Here is a 22,774-nt window from a genome sequence, read left to right on the forward strand (position 1 = left end):
TGTCTGTTAAACGTACGGCACTCTCCCCCTCGGTACTGTGGCATGTTGCTGGGACGCACGGTGTTGTGAGAGAGCGGGTGCTGCCTTTCACACCACACATAATCTTGAGACCCACGTGAGGTCACGCCGTGGCAGGTTGGGCTGGATGAGGAGCACTCGCCTGGAGCCGTCCCAGCCCGTGCAATGACATCCCGCCTCTTTCTCCCCGTTCTCTGCACAGGCTCTGTGGATGTGGTATTCTTCGCCTTGCGTTCCCAACGGCTGTGTAATATTGCTGAGTGCTGCCTAATCTATACCAGGTGGCTAGGTTTTGATGAAAAATTAAATGAGACCAGTATACGGTTTATGTATCCCTTCTGTAAAGTAATTTAGGATCCTGGCCTTAATTTTCATAACACGTTTGTGAATTCTGCGACTTGTCCACTTTAAACCTTTCAAAACTGGGCTGTAAAAACTTGCCCATGAAAAGATGTTTTTGAATATAGTTACTACTTTGGGAAATAGATGAATTTATCTATATCAGCCTGTACTGTGCTTGTGAGGTAGGAAAAGTAGTCCCTACTGGCAGTCTTTCTTTACTGTCTTAAAAAGAAAAAAAAAAGTTATTTGCAGAAGGTGGACGGCGAATTCAATATAACTTTTTTTTTTTTTTTTTTTTCATTTTTACCACTTACAGAAAGTGGCCTTTTTCCCTGAATTACGGGATTGGTTTTGAAAAGCATAAATGCAAGTTGTGTCCAACCCACATTGGCGTGTGTTGAGCGCTGGATATTTAACTCACCCTCATGCCTTTGACAGTCTCCCCCTGTGAGAATAATGATGCAGTTGCATTTACCGACCAGTCCTGGTTCCCCTCCAACGATTTTTATGTTGTATGTTTTTATTATAGTGTAACTGCCAACTGGTGTATTTATAAATCACATCTTTTCTTTTTCTCGGTTTGGTGATCTTGCGTGGCACATACGCTGCATTGTGGACACACAGACATTTTGTGGATTGAAGTTGAGTTAAAATAAACATTCTTAAAAAATAGAATAGGTTTCTTCCTACTTGATGTTAGATAGTTTTAGGTACGCTTAGTTACAGACTGCATTGCTCAGATAGTATTATCTCAGCTAAAAATAATAAAAATTCTGGCTATGTTAAAATACTTCTGGGAGTTACAGGGCTTGAATTACATAAGTTGAAATGATTTCTGTCCTATTAATGTCTTCATAGGCACAAAAGCTGTTTAACATTTTATTGCTGGAATCCTTGCCCATTTTTGTTAGAGAAGCTATAGAACATATTTTTATGGAAAATGTTGACATGATTTTAAAAGCCAAACATAGTTAGTGCCAAATGTAACACAATAAATACCACAGCCAAGTGCAGCAGCTCTAAAATGATGGAAATTTTGAATTTGAGGACTAATTTTCTTTTCTACATGTAAGCAGTATGTGTGCCTTGAATTTGCGAATTGGTTCGAGCCTGTTTTTCTAGTAACAGTGAATCATGTAATTTTGAGACTGCTTGTCTCTAGAAATCAATGTGGATTTTCCTGCTGGAGATGGTTTTCATCTTGAACACCGCAGTATGAGAATGCAGTACATTTGGCCACGAAGTTGGAAAGTGTTGAATCTCTTCTGTAGAAGAATGCCCAAGAGAAGAGCTACACTTTGTTAATTTTCCAAGAAATTTTAATAATTAATGACTTTGAACTGAACTGCTCCAACAAGGAATAATTTCATGAGAGAAAAACAAAACTGAATTAAAGAGTAAGATGAAATCTGTCACCTGTGTCATTGGTTTAAAGTTGGTCTGATTAATGGATCAAGCCTATCTTGAACCTTTCAACTTGGTCTGTGTCCATAGTAACCTCTACAATTTTAGGGGGAGGAAGCACTCGGAGTTTAGAAATTACAGCTCCCTTCAGCTCTGCTTGGCTACTCCATTTGTTTAGGTTTAGCTTCTTTCTCACAGGAGGGCCCGACATTGCTAAAATTATAATTTCCCCTTCCAAACAAGATAAAGAGAAACTTTTAAACAAATCAAGCATTTATTAAACACATGTAGTTAATTCACTGTATTAAGAAAGGTAATTATTTTTTTAAAAAAACTTTGTTACAAAATAGCAAGACATCACTAATATATCATGTCATGGCTATTTCTTATGTAGTAGAGCAGAGCATATGACCTTCTGAGACTGTTGTACTCAGTGCAATTCTAACAGTCTGTCAGGGGGTTCAATTACTGCAGGAGCATCAATGTTTGCTTTAAATAAAAGAATGTTCCTGACGTTTTAGGAATAGCTTTCATTACTTTTTATGTTTCTTTCCTTCACGTATAGCTTTATCTTTTAGAAACAAGCTTAATATAGTATTTGGAATTTTGAAAATGAAGTTAGATAGCCAGAAATCGATGTCCACCTATTATTATCTTATAGGCATTTATTTTTTTCTTTCTTTATCTCTTCGACTCTTTTTTCCTCCATCAAATGGATTTTGGATTTTTTTCTTATTTTGAAATTTATGATTTTTGGCCTTACTTTGTATTTCGATGGAAGAGTTTTGTTCCATCCGTCTGGCAACAAAAGTCATCATAGTGCTTTGAATTAAGATTTATTAAATCTGTAATCAATTTAGATTTAATAGGGCAATTGTATATTTGTAAAGTACTAATTGCAAACACTGTGGTTTGGCATTTATTTAAAGGATCTCAACTAATAATGAATCAAGATTAGAACATACTGGAAATGTATCGCTAAGTGTTTATTAAGTACATTTATTTTAAAAAATATCCTCATTCTGGTATTTTATAATTAGCATGTTGTATTCCAAGCATGGTTCTCCATGAAATGGTAGACCTGTGGTAAACTTCAGGAACTGTTATGGTCAAGTGGCTGTGTGTATCATTCTCTAGCACTCATGTTCAGCCCCTGCTGAAGTTGTAGCTTAAAAATTTTTGTTTGTAGTGTAATGATAATAATAATAAAACAACCTGCAAGTGCCTAAGCCACCTCTGCTTAGGAGGTTAAATAGCTAGCTCTGTTCCCTTGTAGCTGAAAGCTCTTTTGCTTATGATTTTCCTCCTCTCCTTACTGTCTCCTTAAAGTCTTTCCTGGAAGTTTTGGTCTCTCTTCTCTTTCCATTGGTTGTCTAACTGATACTCCGTCCCCTACAAGAACTGCTCACATCATAGCTTTCTTCAGCTCCTTGCCCCTGTCTCCTGCTCTTGTTAGCACTAGCACAGTCTTTGTCCCTCCTGTGCCATTGTGTCCTCAAGGTGAGTTATGAAATGTGTAATCTGTCCAGATTTTTGAAGTCTCTCCCAGCTCAGGAAATGCAGGAGAGGATTAGCACAGGAGGTGGCGTGGGTCAGTGGCAGACTGGCGTGGAGTGACAACGGGTACGTCAGGACGGCAGTGTGAAGTCTGTAGCACCAGTGCTATTCAGCTGAGCAGCAGCGGGATGGGACAGGAGCTGGAAGGAGTGAGTGTTGATGGGCAGGAGGACAGTCTGGGCTTGGGTGGTTAGGATGTTCTTGGTTGGAATAGGCAGAGAGATCTAAGGCAAGAAAAGTAGGGAGCTGTGAGTCAGAGCTCACTGTAAAAGAGCAAAGTAGGTGCTTTGGACCCAGGAATAGTTTGTCACACCCCAGGATTACCAGCCTCACAAGTTACAGGCCCAGAGGCTCCTCTGGAGTGATGCCTTAATGGAAAGACTGATTTTGACCTTCGAAAGGAGAACCCTGACTGTAGTGGATCATCATCTACCATTACTTTGTCATCTTAAACGCAAGGGGACACCTCAAGCAAGCATCCAATTTCAGTGCCAAGACTACCAAGCCCTTCGATTTAGGAATGCCACGTTTCCTTGCTCAGCTTCAGTCTGTGGCTTCCCTTTGCAAAATATGACCATTATCTCTCCGTCTCGAAGGTGTTCGGTACAGTTCAGTACAGCTCTCTTTCCTGCGGTGCTGGTTACTGGTTTCCACTCATGCAGATCCCCTCATGTGTTCTCGCTTCCCTTTCCCGTACTCAGCTGGTCTTCACTGGTGTCTGTGTTTCATGCGGAGCAAACTTGCTGTGAATCGTTGTTTATAAGGGGGTTATGGATGAATATTCAGTCAAATTGCTCATGTTTAGAAAGGAAAAAAGTGACAATGGAAACACTACAGAACAGGGATCACAAAGGCAAAATAAGGCGATGTAAATTTTTCAAGATTATGCAGATCAGTAAAAATACCTTACAAATGAGTAACCGCTTTTTACAGTTGAGATAGATAGACATCTTTTGACCTTAAAATTCATCGTATTGCACCTTGCGTGAGAAGCTAATATAGTAAACTTTCTTCTTGTTAAGGTATGTTAAAATATGAAGAACATGCATCTCAATATGGAGCATTTTATACTTTATTTTGAACTTCAAATGAATTATATTTCCCTACAATTCAGCTTATTCTGCCTCACCTTATAAACTGGTGATAAGTTTTACTATGGAAGGGTAGTATCTTTGTGACGTTATGTTTTCTGTAATAATAGTGCAGAATGAAGCTGTTTACAGGAGCACATACTCTTTTTTTGCAATAACGAGCACGTGTACCTGGGTCTAAACTTAATTCAATGTCTGAATTTGTATTTTGAACTTCTGGGCTTTTGATTTCTCCTCTAAAATGCAAATCTGCCAATTCTTTAATGCTTATTTTAAGAGAAGAACGAGTAAAAGTGGTTTATCATGACTGTCAGGAAGCCAAAGCAGGTCAGGAAAATCTTTTAATATCACTGTGATTCATCTGCTTAAAAAGTATCTCTAATTTGGGCATTATTTATAATCCGAGCTTTCTCCTTCCAGAGTTCTTTAATGCACCATTTATGTAGTTTTCTATACATATTGTAAGTTTCATCCATGACAATCAGATTTGGGTTTTTATGCTATTTAAGTAAATAGCAGAGAAATGTTTAGGAGACATAAATGAGATTATAAAGCCTAAATACAAATATTTTATTTCTAGCTGGCTAAATGCACTTCTTACAGACCAGATTGATTGCCCTAACCTTGACTGAAAAATGCTTCATAGCTATTACTTTTTTTAAAAAAATCGGGTGTATGTGTGAAAGCACTTCAGAAGAAAATTATTTCTGAAGTGTTCTGGGATGCATACTTTCCTTACTGAAAATTAAGGAAAAGGGGACTTCGGCTCCTAAGTCCTTGCCACTCTGTTTCAGTAAGCAGTCGAAGATGTTTTAAATTTCTGTCTTTGGATTCTTTTCTGACAACGGCCTTTTTGATGGAGATAGTATGATCTTTTTTTTCTTTTTCTCATCTGCAGAACAACCAAAGAATCTGGTCCTTCAGTTCTGTAGGTTTCCAGGCCATTGACTGAGGAGTGGCACAATATTAGCTGGTGGAGATACGTTTCTTTCTTGAGCGTATTCTGTAACTGCTCTCAAACATGGAGGCACTTTTGCATACCATAATCTACCCTTGTGCTGCACTGAAACGTCAGTCATTCAAGTTGTTACTCTCCTGTCAGCCTAAGTTAAGAGACTGCCCGGAATCAATAGACATTCCGTTGGAGAAGGTATATGTCTTGTCCCATAAATCAACACTTCAGAGCTCTGTCAAAGGGATAAGTTGTTGTTTCCCTTTGTTTTGTCTAAACACTGAAGATACTGGAGCAGAGCACTTCTAATTTCAGCCCAGCTTAGCTTCACCAGGCAATGTAGTGACTTCCCTTCCACCCTTTCCCCTGAGAGGTGAAGTCGTGGAGCTGTGGATCTATAACCACTCCTGTGACAGTTTGAGATTGAAAAGAGACTTCTGGAACGTTAGCTTTTATAACTTTTGGAGTACTGCTCTTCTTCAGTTCTCACTTTTCACTTTATGTATTTAGCATGAAAGATTATATCTCTTTAGGGTTTTTAATATTAATTTTGCCTATTAAAGTCATTGCAGTGGGTCCTGGTCTATCTGATGGGATAAGAAAGTTATTAGTTTAATACTGCCCTTGCTGAAGCAATTAGGACTTTTGCCATGGATTTCAATGAGGTCAGAATGTTTTTCTTTTAGCATTTACATACAACTTTGGTGGGAAGTATGGTGTAACACTTAAAAAAATGTCATCTGTTTAGAAATAGGCTGTGCTAATCAGACACACCAGCAGATTTCTCTGGGCCTCCCTGGGTGCTTTGTTTACTCCAGTTATGTGAGGACGGTACCAGAGGAAGATGTATAGGCTTCATGTGGGGCTGGCTTTCAAGGGTGTTTTATACCTTTCATGTGGAAGGATGGAAGCAAATATTTGACTTTCTGACCTTCCCAAGATAGAAACACTGGAAAGAAAATAGGAGATTATGCTAGAAGAACTGCAGTAAGAGTGTTATGATGAGTCTGAGAGGTCCTGGCTATGTAGAGGGTAGTAGAGCCAGTGGGATATAAGGAGACATGATGCTGAGCAGGAGTAGAAGGCATTTAAGGTCTGGTAGGAAGCAGACCCTTGATGAGACACTGCAAATTGAATACAAGGGAAAGAAGAGGTAGGGACTCACAAGTGTCTGCCCCTAACCGACAGACCTCTTGTCGCTAGCTAAATGGGAAGAGCAGCAATGAAGCACCCTTTACTTCTTCACTCTCAGGTTCTGAAGATTAGGTTTCCAACCTTGTCATTGTTGCCCTGCAAGTATGGTAGGCCTGCCAAAGGTATGTGATCACTCTTTGGGGTTCTTCTGCACGACTGAATTTATCAACTCTTTCTCCCCTCAACTCCAATTTCATCTATCCCCGTGCCTCCTAAGCTTCCACTTTTAGGCTCCCTCTCCTTACTGCTTCTAAAATGTCCCAGACGCTTACGCTTCTCTGTCTGGAAACCTCAAGTGGGCACCATTTTCTGGGTTTTTTTCCAGAAAAGAAATCAAAGCATTTCTGAAGAATACTGTGGGTTATGCAATATCTATTTCTTTCCTCTGAAGAGCTCCTTGGGTCTAAAATCTTAGCTATGCTCAAGTGTTTTGGTCTTGTTTCCTTTGGGGTTTTTTGGTGTTTTAAACTTCTAGGTAATCTTTTAAGTGGAATAAAAAGAATACACTAGCAGCATGGTTTAGCTACTGAAATTATACAGAAATGGAACGACAGAACTGGTGAGAAAATCAGCTGGATCTATAGGTAGTAAATTGAGGTAATAAAATCACTTTTGACAAGAAACTTCTCCAGATGAAAAAAGAATATTTCTTATTCCATTTTATTATATCAGTAAGCTAACTAGTTAATTTAAAGGGAATCTAAAAGGATTTAGAAAGGGGTTTTGAAAAGTAGGAAAGATTTTGCTTTCCTTCGCCCAAGTCGGGCATAAGATGATGAGATCAGAAAGTTCAAAGGGTTGAAAACTGTGACAATCAGAAGAAAACAGTTCAGGTCATTAACTTTAAAAAATATTTCCTTGGGTTTTTATTACATTATTTTGGGTAAAGGCTGAAACTGTTTTTTAAAATGCTGTTTTTTTAAATTATTGTAGATCATGTCAAACGGCTCTTCTGTAGGTTTCATACTAGATTGTTGATTTGTTATCCAATTTATTATTTAAATAATAGAATGCAAAAAATTTTCGAATCCTGCAATATACTTCCATTAAGACTTATATTTAACAAAGTATACATAGATAATGATGCTGATTAACAATAAGAAATACAAAATTTGACACAGTTAATTTTAGTTCCAAACCAATGTATCTTAATATTCATAACGGCGTATCAGCGTTCTTTAGGACTCCAACTAAAAGCATATATGGTTTTTTTTCTCTCTCCATGTTGTTATATTTAGCTGTAAAACCAAAAGAATTTAAAGAATTCATTTATTCTGGCTTACTAACCTCAGTCTCAATTAAAGTAACGTATTAATGGCACTTTTATTTAAAAAAAAAAAATACCCCAAAAGCATTTAAACAATAGAATAAAATGAAGCTAAGCACCAAAAATAATAAACTCTTTTAAAAATTCTTTATTTCATAACCACTCCTGTGACAGCTTGTAATTGGAAGTAGACTTCTAGAAAGTTAGCTTTTCTAACTTTTGCAGTACTGCTCTTGAGTTTAGTTCTTCAGTTTAGTTTATTTAAATTTTATTTAAAAATCCCTGCAGGACTTTGAGCTGCAGTAGCACCCTTCATGATTTGAAACCGAGCGTATGGAGGATGTCAAAGAGGAGTAGTTGTCAGTCCCAGTTAGTCTTCAGCTACAGCGTGGTCTATTACTGATTAAATTACCATTATGAGCAGCACCCAGTAACCCCAAGCATTGTGCTGAGTATCACTCTGGTGAATTAATGTTTTAATTTCCAAATTCTTAAAGCATTTCTAATATTCTTTCAATATTTTCTGCTAAATTGCATCTGCTACAGATTAAATAGTAGGCATTTCATATCTGAAGTGATTTATCTTCATGGGAAAAACTGAAAATAAACTGCCTTGCTGGAAATATCCATCCAAACTTAACCCAGGAGCCCCTACTATTGCTTCCAAAATGGACTTACTGTGGCAAGGATTCTACTGTGATGCAAAAGAAAACTGGCATAGAAGGGAAAGCAAAAGATATTAATAGGATGGGAATTTTGAAGTATGATCAAGAAACTGGAAGAAGATTGATTGATTCATTTAGTGTTTAAATATGGGGTATTCACGTATGTACTGTTAAAGTGCGGTAGTTTTATGGAGGGTATCCCCAGCGTAAGGTAAACATGCCTGCTGTGCATGTTTATATGATATCAAAAGGCAACTTATACTGAAAGTTTTTCATTTAATCCCTCTTCCACACAAAAAAGTTCGAATGGAGTAAACTTTAAACATGTTACTCCCCAAAATATTTTGAAAGCAGTAGTTAAAACATTATTTCAAAAATATACTGGCATCACTTGGATGTGAGGGAGGGTCACATGATGCTAATTTTTCTTTTAATGTTCTTTTCTGCACCTCATCATTGGACTAAATGATTTGGAAAAACCTTGAAGTCTTTTCAAACTGTCTTGTGTGGGTGGGCAAGAGGCAAATGTTTTTTCTGAATATTTAAATCACTGGATGTTTGATTCAAGCATTGCAATCAACAAATATTTGCAGTACATCCTGAGTAACAAATCAGACTTGCAATTAACTTTTGCAGTGCAACTTCAGAGCAGCCCACCTTACCATTTTACCTTGCAGACACATGAATCTGGAGAATTGGTTTTGCAGGGTCAGTGTGTGGGCATTGATCTGCTCTTTGGAGACTGGTTCAACCCTCGTTAAAAAGAAATTACCATTCTTGGGAATTTCCTATAAATTAAGAAGCCCAACTTGTGCTGCTTATATGAACACAAGTTCTAAAAGCTCCTTTGAGAGATGCTGGGCACTGAAGTTGGTGGCGTGTAGGTTACGTGTGGTTGTGTCTAAAGAGATCCCGCAGAGCTTCCATTCGGCAGTGCAAGACTTCAAACTGATGTTCGCATTCCTTCTAACCAAAGAAAGGCGTACCAGCATTTGAAATCTTTTTTTTTTTTTTTTTTTCCATGCAATCTACCTAATTTTGTCCTAATTGTCCAATGCCACAAGAAACCTGATCTGAAAAGCCTCTTGTTTCCCTAATTGCTAACAAAGAATAATTTCCCACCACCACCCAGTTTAAGTGTTATGGTATGCCCTATTTTGGCCCCCTGAAGTTCAAGAACAAATATTAAAATCTGTTTTATAAAGATTGGCTAAATTTGAAGTGTTGTTAGGGGATATTTACCAATGCCTATTTCAGAAGTCCTTATGGTTTGTGATTTTTTACTTTAGAAAGGAATGAAGAATAAATGAATGACATAAGTGACCAAAAAGATTAGTATATTGTTGCATGAAATGAATAACAAATACAGCCTGCTGCACAGGATACAGTTAATGTACCTGATATAAATTAAATATGCCAGCTGAAGATGTAGATTATTGAAATTAATTTTAAAGCGCTCATTACTATTTCAAATATAATGGCTTTTACTTTTTAATCTTTGGAACATTTTTCCCTGGCATTTTTTTCTAGGTATGTATGACTGACTTGCATAAGCCTCCATGTAAGTATTTCAGCTTTTCAGGCGTGCATATAACGGTTGATCTCTCGTTCACCTCCCAGTTGCCATGTTTTAGTATGGAATAGGATTTTTTTCTGAACAGTCTGCTTCTGAGTCTGTAATCTATATTTCTCTTAAATTTTCCGAGAAATCCAATATTTCAAAAGGCAATAGTATTTTTTTTGCTATCGATTATAGCTTTATGTCTTTTAGTTATTTAATAACGGCTACATTTTATTCATTGACTTCATTAATAATGGAGAGGAGTTATATCCAGAAAAACAGAGTTTTTTTGCATGGTAGCACATGCACATGTGTAGATGGGGAAATCAGACATGACGCATAAAAGCATGCATCCAGCTCTTTATAGGGTCAAGTCATGGAAAAAAATTGTATCCTGCTTTCAGTGGCAAATAATAAACTGAATACAGTACACATAATACATGCATACTTCCCAAAATAATCTGTCACATCTTATTTTCCTCAAAATTACTTAAACACAAGAATAATTTAAATTGAACATTTTTCCCCAAAAAGATGTAATTAACTCAAATATCACTTAATTAGAGGTTTTATCTACAGTTTTGATTTAAAAAATAGGATTAAAAGGATATAGGGGAAAATGTGGTAATTTAATAATTACAGTTAACTGTAATTTCTCTTACAGAACAGACAGATTTCAGGATTACAGTATTCCTCATTATAGCACTTCTGGTTTTGTTGTTTTGTTGCTTTATAAATCCTTTCATTTTCATTCTCACCCTGACTTAGCTGTCTCATTGTTCCTTATGATCCTTTTGATTCAGGATGCAGAATAGAAAACTGCGACTCCTGCTTTAGCAGAGACTTTTGTACCAAATGCAAAACTGGCTTCTACTCGCACAGAGGCCGTTGCTTCCGAGGATGTCCCCCTGGATTTGCAGCCTTGGAAGAGCTTATGGAATGCGTGGGTGAGTCTTCTAGCGCAGCAGAGCCGATGAAGCAGCCTGTTGGCCAGGTGGCTGGGTTCAAATACTTACAATGCTATTTTTAAGCTGATGCTTAGTATTTTCTATCAAGAAATATTCACTAATGGATTATGTCCATTAATAATAATAAATTGTGTCCAATAATAATAATGGATTATTATTATCATCCTCATCCTCATCATCATCATTATTTCCAAACTTCGAAATATTGCATGATTGGGAATGTCACTCTGTTGTTCTGCATCAGAACGTTCTGTCCTCTTAACTGAAAATTGCCTTGTATGAGGATTTATAACTCAGAATTTGTAGGATTTCAGGAAGGCCAGTTTTTGCATTAGAACTCCTAAGTCAATGGCAGACTTGTTGGATTCTCACCCTCGTAAAACTACCGGCTCATTTTGTCTTTTACCGAGGCCAGAACCCAGGAGCAGGGCAGATGTAATTCCTGTAACATCTGGGCTTTAAATTCATTTTTAGTTTCTCTTCAGCTTCCTGCTTTTCTGTTAGAAAGTAACAAATATAAACCACCAAATAAGTGTTTTTAGTAGAAATGTACTGTGTAACTCTGAGCCAGCAGTGGCAGTTCTCACAATATTTGTCGAGTCTCACAATGTGCTGTTTTATCTTGAAGGCTGGGAACTGTGTCAGAACAGGCTCTTTCTTTCAGCAGTATTCCTTGCGTTTCATGATGGAGAGGACTGGAAAAGTGAACTCCTGAGCTTTGCAAATCCAGGATTTATTTATTAAAAGGAGAAAAATTTAAATCAATCTTATGATTTTAGGAGGGTTTTTGAATATGATGTCTATACAGATTGATCGTCTGATGGGTTTATGCCCAGGTTGATGTTGGCTAAGAAGATTCTTTCAGATTGCCTAAGATATTTTAGTTTTGCTTCTGAGTTTTTGCCTGTTGACAGTAAAGCTTTTAAGGGGTGTGTTCTAATAGTATATTCTTACTAATAAAAAAAAAAGGAAAAAATAAAAATAAAACCCAGAAGATTTGCTAACTCGTGTTTTCTTTTGCTTTACCAGAAGGCTGTGAAGTGGGTCAGTGGAGCGAGTGGGGAACTTGCAGCAGAAATAACAAAACATGTGGATTTAAGTGGGGCCTGGAAACGAGAACAAGGCAAATTGTGAAGAAGCCAGCGAAAGACACGATACCGTGCCCAACCATTGCAGAATCCAGACGGTGTAAAATGGCCATGAGGCATTGTCCAGGAGGTAAGCACAGTCCATGCCACAAAAATCTTTATGAGCTTTCTTTAACTGAAGTCCTATTTCTAACTTGAAAAAAGAGCTGTTTCTTCCCAGCTGGAGGGGAAATCCTGTCTCTGCCCTGCCAGCCGAGGCTGAAAGGCAGCAGTACGACGGCGGTCCTAATTTCTGGAGCAAGACTCCAGGGAAAGGCTCAACGTGGGAGTGATGAGTCTTGCAGTAGACTGCGAAGCTGTGTTTTTCCTGGTATGGTCATGGGGCTTTTTCAAAGAGGTGCCCCATGGAAAAACCGTAACGTGTTGCAGTTTGAACTTCAGCATGAAAATGATAATGATAGTGGAATAACTAATTGCTCTGCAAGCGGCTGGTGTGATGGGTTTTTAAATCAAATGACGTTAGTTACACATAGCATTGTTAGCTGGAACTATTGGCTGGAATGTGTTACTTGTTCTGAATATTGTAGATCAGGGACAAACTATGCTAGATGTGATAGAAGCAGAATAGTAATAGATATCAAGCTTTTCAGCATAAGACCAGCTTATGGTAATTACCACAAGTAGATAAAAGAAATAATCAAATTTCTTTAATGTGGTGTTCTGAGACTTAAGTAGTGATGCTGGAGTTCCAAATTTGTGTTCAGTTTTGTAGACCCCAAAGGGGAGACACGCCACTGGTAGAGAGGAGTTTTTGTTGCCTTTTAAATAGAAACGATGAACCTTTTACTTGTGCAGACTGAACATTTACAGAGTTTTCAGAGTTTGTAGGTGAGGTGGGTGATCAGCAGGTGAGAAAGATGCCGTTCCTTTTGGAATCATAGGATTAAAGAAAGATTCAGGCTTCAGGCTTGAAGGAGATCTCTAGTCCAGCCTCCTACTGCAAGCTGGGTAGAGATCAGACAAATAAAAAGGAATAAAGGGTTGCAGAGTCCTGAGAAAAGCCATAACCTGCTGAGTAAGATGAAACTGAAATAATCTTAGAATAGGTACATAACTAAGTATGCTTTGTGTTCTGTGATTATTGAATATGTCTCTCGGCTTGAATGTACTGCCCACCAGTATGTGTGAAAATTATACGTAAAATTTTAGTTTGCAGATTAAATTTGTGCAAGCTTCATTTTTGTCTCTAGGACCCTGACACAATCTGGAAGAGAATATAAAGCTGATTCTCTGTTATCCAGGGGAACTGAGTCTGTTATGCACTCTTTCTCCCTGTCCCACTCCACCTATGCATAGTGCATAGTCATAGTGGTATCGGGGCCCATCGTGCGGCACAGTTAATCTGCAATCTAGGTAAACTTCTCAAAGACACTGGAAAGCGGAAGCTGCAAAATGAACAGGAAGGAAGAAGAAAGGGTAAAAATCAAAGCTGATTTGGACTGTCGTGGTATGTGTCTCATGGTATCTTTGAACGCGAGTCAGCTGCACCTACATCAAAGTAGCTGCGCTTACCGGTGGCTGCAGCCTGCTGAGGTGGTTGAGCTGCTCCGGTTACTTCTAACAAACTCCGAAGCACACAGGGAGGTAGGGATCAGATCAACTGGGAAAATGTTTTAATGTGGAATGGAAGGAAGAAGAAAGAGCCTGGGTGAGGTTCTACAAAATCTCAAATCAATTTTTTTTTTTTTTAAATCCATTCAGATGCTGGTAGGGTAGAATTTGGGAAAATTGCAGAATATTTTCAATTCAGCTCCATGCGGTAGAGATTTAGTCATTTATGTACCCAACGTGTATGGAGGGAGATATTTCATGGATGCAATATTCAGCTTCTCTATAAACTCCTGGCAAGTAGAATTTTACTGATGTGCTTTTAGCCTTGTTAATATAGTTAGGATTCAAATTGCTGTAAATTGTTTGAGAAGTGTGCCTAAGTGGACCACAATATTTCTGAATGCTGCAGCATGTTGATGTTACTGTGCTAATATGGAACTATTGAACATTCATAGCTTTTTGTAGCAGATTCTCTTATGTCATTTCAAATTTTCTTGTCCAGCAATTCAGGTCACTGGTTAAAGATTTACCCCTCAAATTTTATTTGTAAAAAGGCACAGCGGTGGGCTTTCCTAAGAGTTAGGAAATGTATTGCCTAGTCTATGTCAAGATCTTTGACCAAATCTCTGCATTTTTTTTCATTACGTATCAGGAAAGTTATTGCTGCAAATACAAATTCTGCGTGACAGGCCTGTAGCTCCCTTTCATAACCACGGGCTCCGGTAAATCCCAAAGTCCTCTCCTGTCCTGCCACGGTGTGGAATTCCCTGCCAGTGTTTTCAGAGGTAAAAATGTATATGTGCAAAACTGCAGGTTTGAACACTCCACATTGGAGGCTGATGCTTAATACTGCTTCTGTGCAATCATATAAAACACTGGCCAGAGTATAAACTCCTTTCTCTCTCCTAAGAAACTCCTGGGAGGGAGTGGGTTAACGGTGTTTCAAGTGCCTGGGGTAAGTCTTGCCCAGGCCTGGTTATCCCTGCGGGTGAGGAAGCCACGGAGATTGTCCTGTTCGAAACTCCTGCTTCGTAGTATGTTTTAATTATGATTATACACACGGCTGGTCTAAGATCCCCTTCCTTTATCATATTTAATTTAGTTAGCAGGTTGGCCCGTTAGACATGAAGTGTTTCTGCGCTTGCTCACTCGCTGCCAAGGAGCAGGAGGCAGAGACGCAGATTACAGGGAAGCTGAAACCGAGCAGATCCTGGCTGTTAAGGAGGATATTCCGTGTTTTCAAAAATACAGTGTTTTCCTAATGTTACAAATTTTGTAATTGAGCTTTTAAACTGAGGAAATAAGAGAAAAATGTAAGGTCAGCACTACTGGGGGACTGAAGAACCGTAATCCCTGTAAATGTCGGTTAAGAAGCTGTTAATAAATCCTTTCTTCCTAATGTTCTCAGTACATAAACTCACACAAATGTGTAGGATAAGTGTTGGATTATACAGCTAAAACAGTTGTAGATTGCGATGGATTAAATTGAGCACAGGAAGTAAGGATATTTTCGGTAGAACAGGGTCAAATAAAGTGCTTTTGACACATGCTTTCTACTTCTGTACATTTTACAGTTGCTATTTATGGTCCGCTTTAGAGAAAAACTTCCGAAACACATTTCTACACGTTTGCAGAAGAAGTGGAGTTAAATTCAGTTTTTCTACTAAGTACTTCAGTTTCATATTTATCAAGGATTGAGATGTTGCCCATCTGGCCATATGGCTGTGGTACAAATCTAGCCGATGCAGAATTCTTCATCGCTTTCCCAGTATTTGCAGAGTTGTAGAGATAGAAGCTGGAATGCAAGTGAAAGATGATTTCACTTCTCTCCTACTGAAGCCAGCAACATAAAAGGATACTCCACTTGATTTCAAATATGTTACTCAGTGGTGTTTTCTTATTGTCAGTACTAACTGATTTAACTGTTATTACCAGATGGGAATGTCACATTTGTGTATCTGTTCATGTTATGTATGTTACCCTGTGGCTTGGGTGTAACATGACTCATACTGTTAGAGGTTGGACTTAGGAGAAGATGACTTGGATCGTTTAGGCCACCTCCTACCCGTACTGGTCTCTTCCTGATAAGGAATTTTCTCCTCTTGAGCTCAAAAAGAAAGAAAAAAAGAATTTTTAAAAAAGAGTGATTGCATTACAAGCGATGGGGAAAATAGCAGGCAGAAATGTTCTATGGGCTGATACAGCTTGCTGTCTGGAAGATTTCCCACATATTTATTATAAATACTCTCTTTTTACCTCTTATTTCGACATGTTCCCCATGTTCACCTCAGTAAATTGCTCCTCTTTTGTTTGTAACCTGGGGTACATGCAGATTGCTGTCACGTTTCTTATTAAGTATTACAAAGGCAAGCAAAGAAGCTCTCTGCTTCTTTTACTCTTAAGACTAAAGTTCTTTTGGTCTTCAGACTGCAGTACTTCAAGTTATCTGATACACGAATATTACTCTAATATTTCTAGTAAAAAGCATTATGCCATTTCTGAATGCTTATTTTGGACATGAAGAAAGAGAGGTGAAGATGGGATGTACGTATATGTTAATTTCCTGAGCTCGAAAGAGGGAAGGCATCAGGACAGGTCCTGAGTCTACAGTGGGAGAGAGTTCTTTCCTTGACACAGACATGTAATTGAATAAACTTCGTGCTTTTTGATTGGACTTTGGAGGCTTTTTATGCAGCAATCTTTCTTCTTTCCATTGCTGCAATAGAATTTAAGATGATCAGAGGGCTGGAGCACCTCTCCTATGAGGACAGGCTGAGAGAGTTGGGGTTGTTCAGCCTGGAGAAGAGAAGGCTCCAGGGAGACCTTATAGTGGCCTTCCCGTATCTGAAAGGGGCCTACAAGAAAGCTGGAGAGGGACTTTTTACAAGGGCATGTAGTGATAAGATGAGGAGTAGTGGCTTCAAACTGAAAGAGGGTAGGTTTGGATTAGACATCAGGAAGGAATTTTTCACTGTGAGGGTGATGAGACACTGGAACAGGTTGCCCAGGGAAGCTATGGATGCCCCATCCCCGGAATTGTTCAAGACAAAGTTGGATGGGGCTTTGAATAACCTGATCTAGTGGGAGGTGTCCCTGCCCATGGCAGGGGGGTTGGAACTAGACGATCTTTAATGTCTCTTCCAACACAAACCATTCTATGATTCTATGATTCTGCAAGAGCAACAGTAAAAAGACGCAGTCAGGCTTTCTGTCCTTATACTGCAGTTACATTTCATTATTAATATTCAGAAATTATGACTGAAAAGATTAAAAGATTAAATAATATATATACTTAAAGAAAAATAATAAATATGCAAAGCTGCAAAATGCATGTTAACAAACTAGTGTGAGTTCTTTTAATCTGATAAGCTACTAGTGATGTGTCAAACAGGGAGTTAATGATCCCAGTTTGAAAAAATATTTAAGGTAGGATAAACAATATTTAGAGTAAAACTGTACGTACACTTTGGTGAAGACACTAGTTATACACTTAAAGTATACTAAACTAAAAGCATCATTTCTAATAGAAGCCACGTTACACGTATAGTTATCTCAAGAAGGTAGGTGTTTTTTCCCTCGTTTTAAAATTTCTGACTTTAACTTGACAACCTGCAGTATAAAGGGTCAAAAATGTTCTTGTGTCGTCTCCCAGCTCCCCCTGAAAGTTTGGCACTAACATTTGTTTTCTTTTAAAACCTGGGAAAGGGAATCAGGATTTCCCTCTTTTATTAGATTTATTTAGAAGAGTCTAATTGAAGAAATTTTTAGTTGCACAACCAACAAAGCCATAGAATTATCGAATAATACAGGTTTGAAGGGACCTAGAGAGGTTATATAGTCCAGCCTCCAGCTCAAAGTAGGGTCTGACAAGGTGATCCAGAGCCATGATTTTGCACTTGCCTTTGTAGAAGTGAGATTTCATAAGAAATAATGTAGAAGTGATTTCTCATAAGTGAGAAATGGAAAAAAAAAAAAAAGCACCGTAACTCAGTGAGTGATCTCTGTGGTCAGACAGATGATTATGGTTTTTTGAGCTTTTTTACTATATCTACACTGAGGTGCCCAATATGGAAAAGTTTGTAAGCCAGGATGCTTTTGAGACCTTAATTTATAACTTGCACTTGTAGTCACAAGTAGGCACAATACCTACAAACACCATCTGCCTTTTGAGTGTCAATGCTAGGGGTCTCTCTAGGTGCATCTCAGTAAACGTAACCGCCACATTTTATGTCTCTGTTTGGTCTTGCTATGTTGCCACAAGAACAGATAGCCCAAGTGGCAAAGACCAGTCCAGAAACAGCAAAAACTGTTGCCTCCTCCACAAGGACAGTTGAGCAATGGGCTAGATTTGTCCAGTAGCCTGTGCAGTCACCATCCTTGGAAGTTTCCAAGACTTGACTGAACAAAGCCCTGAACAATCTGGTCTGAATGGTCTTGATGCTACCGAGAGCAGGAAGTTGGACTGGGGACCAACCTGGATGATTCTGCTGCTGTGAAAGGCAGAACATGCTGTGGGTTTAGGCTGAAAGAACACTATTCTTCCTGTCCGGGCTTTGCAAAATTTCCGATGTCTTCTACTCCCAATTAGAGAGAAGCTGGAATGACTGGTAATAGGGAAAAGGAACAGAACAAGTCTTTACCTTGTTATCGTGATGAGATCTCTTAATTTGGCCTATTTTATTGATGTGGAAATAACATGCAGAGTATGTCTAATGTTTTGAATATAATGCTAACTGTTGTTTCATGCATTTCCGAGTTTAGCTTTAATCGGTATGGAAGCTTAGTTGGAAGTGCTGATTTCTTAGTTTATTATTTTTTGACCTATTCACTTAACTGTCTTTGGCTGAGTGCTGCACATGTGTAAATTCAAAATCTTGCATAGGATCGAAAAGATACATAGCACAACATACCTTTATTTTAACTTGATGCACTATGGCTGTCTAAGAGAACATGGAAAGACCAGCAGAGGTACTGTAGAGATGCAGATATAGAACTGTATTGTAGTTTTAGAGTTGCTTTGACTTTTCAACTCTTCAAGTCCAGTCTAATTTGTTGACATTTTTAGTAACTTGAGGATTTCATTCCATCGTTAGTTGTCATGACATAAATGTATGTGGCATGTTATAGATAAAAGAAAATGATCCTACTTTGAAAATATTATCTTATAAGTGGAGGCATGATCTGAAGAGGGATAGTAGCAAACAGAAAGCATTGTGGTTTTGGGAAAGATGACAAGATTTATAAACAGTGAGATCTTACTGCTTTGGTTAGTATTGCGTGAATCTTGAGGACATTGGAATATTATTTATCACTGTAATACTAAAAAATAATGCTTACAATTCTTATCAGCATTTTAAACAAGACTGTTGCACATACTATTTACTGTCATTGCCTACTGCAGCTCTCTGTTAATTTTGCATCAGCATTGCACCAAATCTGCCCTTTTTTGCCCTCAGCAGACAAGTAGAAACTGCATTAAGTGTAGCTCCGCTGAGTACTGGCTCTGCTAGAATGTCGGTATCACCAAGCAGGCTTGCTTCCTTGATGTATTCTGTGAGCACCAATTACACTCTGACCCAGAAGGCTTGGCCTTAGCTTGTCTGAAAATACAACCCATAATTTTCAGTTACAAAGCATGATTCAAAACTTCTGAAGGAAAAAAGGAAAAAATATTTCAGCATCAGCAGAGAGCTTACAAGAAGTAAACTCCAAAGACACTTGCCCAGTGCAGGTTGGGAATATAATAGTAACGAGCAAATATTTCTGTGAGTGTTTTAAGCGATGGCCGTTCTGCACGTTTTGTGAAGGACCTAGCAATTGGGAGCAAGACGGGATGAGACGAACGTGGTTTGGAGACTTCCCAGAAAACAAGAATGGTTTTATAGTGTGGCTTAACCCTCGGAGCCTGGCATGCTTGTTAGCGAGTTTGTTCAGGAAACAAGCTTTTGTCAGCTGCAGAATCTGCTGGTCTGGGTTGTCAATATCTGCTTTGCACAGAGAACGTTGTGCTGAGCCTATTAAAATGTTTTGGTTTTTTTTTTTCTGATCACCTTCGGAAGAGACTGCTGCAGGTGAAAACGAATAGTAAAGGAAATCCAAACCCTAAGGAAAATGAAAGCTGTAATACTGGTTATTTCAGTGAGAGGGCCTGCAACTAGACTTCAAGTATTCTTAATTAAGGCATATAGGCAAGAGGTATAGTTATATTATCAATAGTCAGTAAGTTTGTGCCAGCTTCTAAAAAAGAGCACAAAGGTTGTCATTTCTATTTGCTAATAATAAAAAAAAAATATCAAAGTCGAATTAGTAGTTCAGGTTGGCGAGTACCTCAGGAGGTCATCTACTCCAGCCTCCTGTTAAATCAGGTCAGCTGTGAGAAAACCAGGATTAGCTATTGCTCTGACAGTCCTCAGAGATTAAATATTTTCCTGTTTTGGTCATAGCTCTGTTCCTCTTCATATGTTTATTTGTGAGATGCTGATTTATACGTTATAGGAAAAATGGTGTTATTTGTTTCTAAATGAAAAATATAAAAATGCACAGCAAATTTGAAATTACATTTTCATGATGTTTTCGTGCATTCATTTACATGCAGATGTGAAAATTTTTATAATGCACATATGTACCTTTATTGGAGCACTTCTATACCTGATGCCTCTTAGATCTGCAGCTAAAAGTTAGACAGCGTACCTCTCAGCTGATAGGATACTAAAAAGTAACTGAAATATAGCAAGTAACTCTGATTTTTATTTTCTGCATTAAAATATAGTATTTTGTATTATTTTTTTCTTAGAAACAGAAAACCTACACTAATATTTCTTGTGTGCTTGCCTTCTTTTTCCATATTGCAGCAAGGATAGGAAAATTAGGAATCTGCTGATAGAGCAGTGTTCTTATCCATACTGTCATATCAAAGTAGTAAAGAAAATTAAGGTGTGTTAACGATGAAACATGAGCAGATATGTTCTTTCCTTAAGGCTGATCAACAAAACAATCTGTTAGATGCTGACAACCCAGTGTGCAATGTTGATGTTCGCAGCTATAGGACAGAGGTACAGAAAGTTTAATATAAACATTATTTTTCAGACAGTATAATTTGTGTGTTATTTGGTCATATCAACACGGAAATATGTGATTGAATGAATCTACGAAATCCTGTTCTGAAACTTCCCTTGCACACAAAATGTTTCAGCTGGATTTGTGTTACAGCAGTTGTTATAAAAAAAAAACAAATCCTCACCCACGCAAAAAACCCAAAACCTGAATACATGCAGAAAAAACCAAAAGCTGAATACATGCATGTGTGTGAGCTAAGAGATTATGTAACTGTTAGACATGCATTTGATTCATATTCAGTAAAAGAAGTTCAAGTATAAACCTAGTGTGACTTTTTAAAAATTGCTGTTATTTTTCTATTACACTGTTGGAAGCAATCCATTCCCTAGTTATTTTTTAGAGGGAAAATGAAATCCGATTAGACTCGTATCTGAAAAGTAGTTAGAAATAGTTTTTATAATCTATATAAACTTGAACATCAGTTCGAGTAGCAGTCAGATTTAATTCTAAACCCAAGTACTCTCCGGCAAGGACCAACATCCAGGTTTCCTTTGCAGAATTTAAATTAAAGCAGAATTTAAAGGAATGACTCCGCTGTTATTAAACTACATCACACTGCTTGATGTTCTAGATGGCTCTCAAAACTCTGTGAACAAGATATGGCTGTTAGCTAATTGTCCTCCGGTTTCGATGTGCTTGAAATAAGGTCAGTTAAATCAAGCAGCTAAGCAATTAAATGCCCTGAGAAATATCAACATATTAAAAAGAACCCTTCCAAGACTTAGGTATTTAGTATGTTCTATCTTTGCTTGTTCCCATTTAGCGTTCATAGAATTTCTCAAAGTTTCAGGGGTTTTTTAACCCCTGGGCTTGCATTTCCCTTGAAATTGGTATGGTGGATCTTGCATGGAAGTCGAGACAGCTTGATGTTGAGTCACAGCACGCCTACAAACCTTTTTTGCTGATTTATTCCAGATAAATATTACAATGGGTTACAACTGCAGTTATTAAAATGTGTGGGTTTGTGTGAATATGGTGAAATAATACATTATTTACGCTGAAACATGTAACTTAGCTTAGCTATAAGTAGCCTAAATTTCCATGGAGCGCTGTTGTTGTGAAGTGTGGTTCTGGTTTGTTTGCTTATTTAGTGGATAGTTCAGGTTTTGAAAGGTTTTAAGGGGCTTAGTTCTCTTTGACTTAAGCAGAATTTAAAACTTCATCACTCTTTTTAAGACTAGAAATAAACTCTGTCTAAAATGACCTTTAGAGGGATTTCAAGACATTAGCAAAATTTTTTGTGGAAAAGCGTTGTTGTCATCTGATTTGTTTTCTTTTTCCTTCTTTAGTGCCATTGCCCAAAGCATATCTTGTAATGGACTATATATACCTGAGTGCAAAGTTTTAGTTCTACATACCTCATCGGGACAATTCATCATATGGAATTTTGTGTATTGTTTTATCATATTGCAGCATGATACATTTTCAACTTATTTTCAAAGAATTATCAGGGAGTTACTGGCCGTACAGAAGTGCCAACTCAAGCAAGTTTTCCCTGTCTTTCTGAGTATAAATCATCCTTCAATCTTTTTTAGTTAAAGGAATAGGAAATATTTTCTTGGGAAGATTTTCACAGAGTTTTTCCAATCATTAAAAGGTTGTATGCACAATTTATTTGTTGCCATTATTATATCTTAGACCAGATAAGTGCTTTCAACATGTGTGTTTCCTTAAGTATATTTTATTTCAGAAGTAGCTTGAATATCATGTGATGCAGTACCTCCTATGGGAGTTATCCGGTTTTAATGAATAACCGAGTAAGTACCAGAGTGTAAATCCTGGTAAATGACCAGAGTGTGAGTTAGAACTGTCTCATGGCAATTACACAGTTCAGGGTTTTTAAAAATGCTGAAAGAGAGCCAGCTGCTAATCCACATGGAAATACAAATACTGAAGAGCTGCAGCTGATCCAAGTGCACAGATTGAATTTGTCCATAAAA

At 37.9% G+C, this 22,774-nt stretch overlaps 1 protein-coding gene across 2 annotated transcripts in view; it reads left to right on the plus strand.

Annotated features, from left to right (window-relative positions):
* Window positions 1–22,774, plus strand: part of RSPO2 (R-spondin 2) — a 108,401-nt gene that overhangs the window by 54,229 nt on the left and 31,398 nt on the right. Inside the window, exons 4-5 of one of the 2 annotated variants that reach the window (XM_054191642.1) lie at window positions 10,855–10,998; window positions 12,049–12,237. In XM_054191642.1, coding sequence (XP_054047617.1) covers window positions 10,855–10,998; window positions 12,049–12,237 — 333 coding nt within the window. The remainder of the gene's footprint in view (window positions 1–10,854; window positions 10,999–12,048; window positions 12,238–22,774) is intronic. The other variant, XM_054191644.1, reaches the window with a different exon arrangement.

The sequence above is a fragment of the Rissa tridactyla genome, chromosome 2 (genome assembly GCF_028500815.1).
Source record: "Rissa tridactyla isolate bRisTri1 chromosome 2, bRisTri1.patW.cur.20221130, whole genome shotgun sequence".
Lineage (NCBI taxonomy): Eukaryota > Metazoa > Chordata > Aves > Charadriiformes > Laridae > Rissa > Rissa tridactyla.